Source organism: Perca flavescens, chromosome 8 (genome assembly GCF_004354835.1).
Source record: "Perca flavescens isolate YP-PL-M2 chromosome 8, PFLA_1.0, whole genome shotgun sequence".
NCBI classification, from domain to species: Eukaryota; Metazoa; Chordata; class Actinopteri; order Perciformes; family Percidae; genus Perca; species Perca flavescens.
The window spans coordinates 22,007,286-22,012,222 of record NC_041338.1 but is presented as its reverse complement, the minus strand read 5'-3'; the positions used below and the strand labels follow the sequence as shown (position 1 = coordinate 22,012,222).

Genomic DNA, 4,937 nt, shown 5'->3' with positions numbered 1-4,937 from the left:
TGTCAGAATCTGTCATGAACCTTTATAATGATTAGTTGTGTGATCTGTTTTAATATAATTAATAATAATAATAATAATAATAATAATATTGGAAAATGAAAGCTTTTAACGACATACAGTAAAGTATGCACAAGGTAATTCCACTGGGGAATCAGTAGGCTTCATTCATGAATTTATAAAGGATTCATGCATTCAAATTCTATAAAGCAGTTTTAGTTTGTGTTAGAAACGGCAGATTAATTGTGCTTAAACTACTACAAGTAAATTTGTAGTGTGGATGCACTGAATAGTATCTTGACTTTGTGCCCAGATGTACAGCATAGATGAGAATGAGTATATTGTTTAGTGAGATGTTCCATAATGCATTGCCTCTGTGAACCTGTGGCTACACATTTCTTTGGTCGGTTGATGAAAAAGTGATTGGTACTGGCTGTAATTTGATTGCCAAAGGACTCCTCTAAATTGACAATATTTATTTCTTTATCAAAGAGTGTATTGTGAAGTTTTCAGAAATACAGTATTTTGTTGTTGAAAATGTACTAAAGGATGTGTTATTTTTCATATCTGTACATACAGTATATTGTTTTCAGGAGAAAAGTTGTGAATTGTAAAAGTTGAAATGAGTTGATTTTATAAATGTTTGCATTCAGTCTGTTACTACAAAATGATTTGAGGATACAAAATTCAGTTGGTTTTAGGAGCTACAACATCACTAATCACCCACACAAACCAACCAGGTTTCTTTATATACAGTGTATACATGTGTATACAGCATGTATATCTTTTAATATGGAAATTCATAATACGTGTGTATGCATACTTGACTTAACATGTTGGCTTTTTGTGGCCCATATTCAGAATTAATTCTGGCTTAAATGGAGAAAGTGTGGTTCAGTTGTGTGTTATAGGTTTGCGGACTGCTGTCCGTGGTGCTGATCTACAACAGACAACTGAACGTTTATTTGGAAATATTTCACCAAGGGCTTCAGTGTCTTTGAGAGTGTCTTGGATCTAGTTTGTAAAGGAGGATGTGCTGGTGGTGTTCATGTTGTCAGGAGCCTAACAAAAACACTGATTACCAATGGGGTCAGTCATGTTTAAAGTTGCAAAGGGAGCAATGGTCATGGTCCCTGATAACCAAGTTCAGCATACTTATCTTGATAAATAAATAAAAAGTAAATATAAAATGAAGACAGAAAACTAATAACGTGGAAAAAATGGTATTTCAGCAAAAGTCATTCATTACACCCACACATATTGGACTTTTAAATTTAACCTTTGTTGATTTATAGCGGCGCAGGGTGTGAGTATAGTGCGAGCTGAAAGTCCGTCACTTCACATCACACATGACTAATATCCGGTGAACAGACGTTCGTAGCATTGACGGTAAATATTATATATATTAATATTAACAGTCTATGGTTCGTAGTTACAAATTGTGTTGAAGAGGAACAACTGCACAGCGCTGCGTTTCCAACCGGACGACTTTAGCTGGAGAACCAGGTCAGAGCAAACCCAACATCTATGAAACACACTACACCGCACGTAAGCGCTCAGTCAGAGAGCTGTTTTATTCACAGGTCTCTTAGCCGGTTAAAATAAATTGTATGCGTGTGTTCAGCATGTGTATCCGGACGTGTTGCTCTGTGTAGTGAAATATCTTCCGCAGAAAAAGTTTTTGTTTAGTTCACAAACAGGGACTGTCTTGTTTGCTAACCTTAGCTCACGTTATTGCTCATGTAGCATTAAACGGTCCCATAATTGCCCTGTGTCCTTTTCCCACTGGTTTGAAGGACGTGTCAGTTAATACAACATGTGTTGCTGTTGTACATCAGCTGATTTAAAGTGTCGGTACATTTCATCTATGGTAGTAGTCAGAGCTCTGTCTGTGACTAATTTACATGCGGCCCAGGTGGTACAACACAAAAAGTGAATAATTCTACTTTTAGGTTAAGTCATGAAGGAGGTTTTTAGGAAGATACACAGCATCTTTTTAAAGATCGCCCTGTTTCCGAGCACATTTGGCAGGACAGGCCTGCGGCCAGCTGCCTCAGAGGTGTTGACCTGCCACCTGCTGCAGCGTAAACTCCCGCCGTGGACTTCATACTGTGTCCGCTACAGCTCCGTTCACAATGACCAGTTCGGACTGTCCAACTTTAATTGGAGAGTCCAGGGATCCAACTACCAAATACTGAGAACAGGCTGCTTCCCCTTTATAAAATATCACTGTACCAAAACGCCTTCACAAAACCTGGACTTTGAGGACACATTTTTCACCATGTTGAAAGTTCTTAATCTGGGTCAGTAAATATATTTAATGCTCTACTTTATATAAAATACAAATTATATTGTATTTGTAAACACTGCAGATACTTCATAATCGTTGTGTCCTTTTATTGCAGGCATCCCTTGTTTGGCCTATGGCATTGGTTGCTGGATGGTGGTAGGAGCTGCAGAAACAGTGCAGACAAGTGTTGGACCTGTCACAGTCTATTTCGCTTACAAAGAAGAAGAAGGCGCACAGTATTAGTATCCAACCATGAACAAAACACTATTTTGAATGTGTTTGCAAGAGGCTTGTCTGCCAACTGTTGTAGCCTATTTTAAACAGCTCCCCAGGTGATGTTGTAGTGGACCTATTGACAGAAGTGCAATATTGTGTAATTCCTGCTTCTATTGTCTGACTGCACAGGTTCATTCGTGTTTAATTATTTAAGATTTAAAAGTTGCAGTGAAGGAGTCAGTGATGCATTTTATTACACTGACACACAATATGGACAGCGTTTGTTGAGAAAGCTAACTTTCCATTAAAAAATTAATGAAAAGTTTAGGATTTCTCTGAGAATAGACCCTACGCCTTTTCCTGGATGTTTTCACAGTGATGTTTGTGAATGTTATAGGCCTACCAACCTCCAGTGCATGTCTTCAGAGTCAATACATTGTAAAAATATATTATTGCAACAAATATTAAAGTGTGTAATGGTTTTCATGCCACATGGACTTAACACCTGGGTGGGTCATAAGGGTAAGCCAGCTTCTCAACATGAAGTCTTGAAACAAATGTCATTGTAAATAAGTAATTTCCTTCAAAGCCAAAGTCTTAAAAAGTATTATTAATTCACATAAGTGATACCAAGTGGCTCCATTTATTTGACACTACCATGTCTTTTGCTTGATTTTGTGGGACAAATGCAGGAATTTAAATAACCCTGGCTCATTTATTTAAAGGTAAATTAGTGATCACTCTGCATGCAACAGATAGTCAATAGTGTTAGAGAAAAACATTGACAAGACAGGTCTGATAAAATAGGTTTTAATTACCAAAGTGTGGCCTTTGTATAGAGACATCCACATCCCTTCCTTCGGGCCTCCACTGGCCTTTGATTTCTGGTAATGTGCTTTGCTGACAGGGCACACTTGCCTCTGCTGCAGAGTCCTGCTCCCTCCGAGAGGCAGGTTGACAAACTGCCATATTGATTTCTTCACTCCTCAGCATCTCCTACTAATAGCATTTATCTGTGACCTCAATTTTCTGGCCTTGGCCTCTTCATTTTTAGCAACAATGAAACAACGAATAATTTCTTATTGTGCATGTAAATCAATGCACCTTTTGACTTGAAGGCTGTGATATTGGCCTACATGATGTTCATGATGCACCTCCTCTTCATGAGCGTCCTGTTTTGTAAAACTTGCTCGTCCTATGGAAGAACAATTTACAGGGTAATTAAATTTAATATAAAATATATCCTTGAATGTTCATTCCTCATGGTCTTAAGATGGGCATCTGCATTTGTTTGCAGGCCTAACCAACACTTACACTAGCAGCCCCCACCCCTACCCCATCCACCCCCTTAAAAGAAAAGAAAGAGAAACTGCTTTTCTCTGCTGAAGCAAGCACACTAATTACTGGTTGAGCTATTAAACCGATATTTAAGGTCCCTGGATGTACAGTAATTAGCTTTTTTTATTCTAAGCAATGTCACCTTTTTTGTATCAAGAAATGTCCGAACCTCATGCAGAATTCATGTGCAAAATCCTCTTAAACAGCGTGATGACACCGTACTATCTCTTAATCATACTAATTGCCTTGAACAAGGAACATTTAGACACACTTATGGAAATGTGATCCATAGTATCAGGCTGCACTTAAAACCCCCTGCTTTCATTTCCAACCTTTCATCAGCACTGAAAGTGTGCATGGGGAATGCTCAGGCAACCATGTCTTAATTACTCATTGACCCTTTGACCCACAAGCTGCATTGATACCACCGTACAGCCAGACACAATTGCATGGGGTTGCAACTGACTGCAGCTTTGTGTGCGGCTATTACAGGATGATGCGAGTCAGTGAAATCTAAACTGTGGAGCATGTGAGTACATTGTATTTGTTTTCAGGACTTCACCTTTGAGTCACTCTAAACTGCATGGGAGGGCACCGCTTCAGCTCCGGCGGAGGATTAGCGTTACACATCGAACCTCAGTCACCACCAGTGCAGGTCTAGGGTATCTGGACTGCAAATGAGCTGCTGTAAATTAACCAAATATATCAGCATTTGGTGCGAGATTGATGCCTTTTAATAGCTGTGGTAGTCTTGTCCTGTATTGAAGTGTCTAAATTACCCAACACACATCTAATGTGGTAATGAACAAAGAATGAATGTCTGTTTGGCAAATTTAATTGCATGCTGAAGCTGGTAAATAAGTTTTGTCGAGGTGAAATCTTTAAATACTTGTACTGTTTAGAATTTAGGTAAGTAAAGCAAAACAAGAGCTGAAATGGAGTGTGGTGTTGCTGTAAATTGTTAATGTTTAAAGGTGAAATTGCTAATCAACTTGGAGAGACTTGTAATTATCTTCTAATTAGCTAATAAGTTCTCAGTTTATTCAGTGCGAAAAACCATGTTAATCTTTTTGAAATAGTTGATGCAGCCGATTCT

General features: G+C 38.5%; 1 protein-coding gene across 2 annotated transcripts; it reads left to right on the top strand.

Moving 5' to 3' along the window:
• Nucleotides 1-1,424: 1,424 nt before the first annotated feature.
• On the top strand, nt 1,425-2,965 carry c8h15orf61 (chromosome 8 C15orf61 homolog). Of its 2 annotated transcripts, none has more exons than XM_028585928.1 (3): nt 1,425-1,545; nt 1,950-2,300; nt 2,403-2,965. In XM_028585928.1, the coding sequence occupies exons 2-3, from the start codon at nt 1,958-1,960 to the stop codon at nt 2,528-2,530; spliced, it is 471 nt and encodes a 156-aa protein (XP_028441729.1). In that variant the 5' UTR covers nt 1,425-1,545; nt 1,950-1,957; the 3' UTR covers nt 2,531-2,965. The 2 variants fall into 2 exon arrangements, with proteins under 2 accessions (XP_028441729.1, XP_028441728.1); XM_028585927.1 differs by having other exon boundaries at nt 1,426-1,503.
• Nucleotides 2,966-4,937: the final 1,972 nt, after the last annotated feature.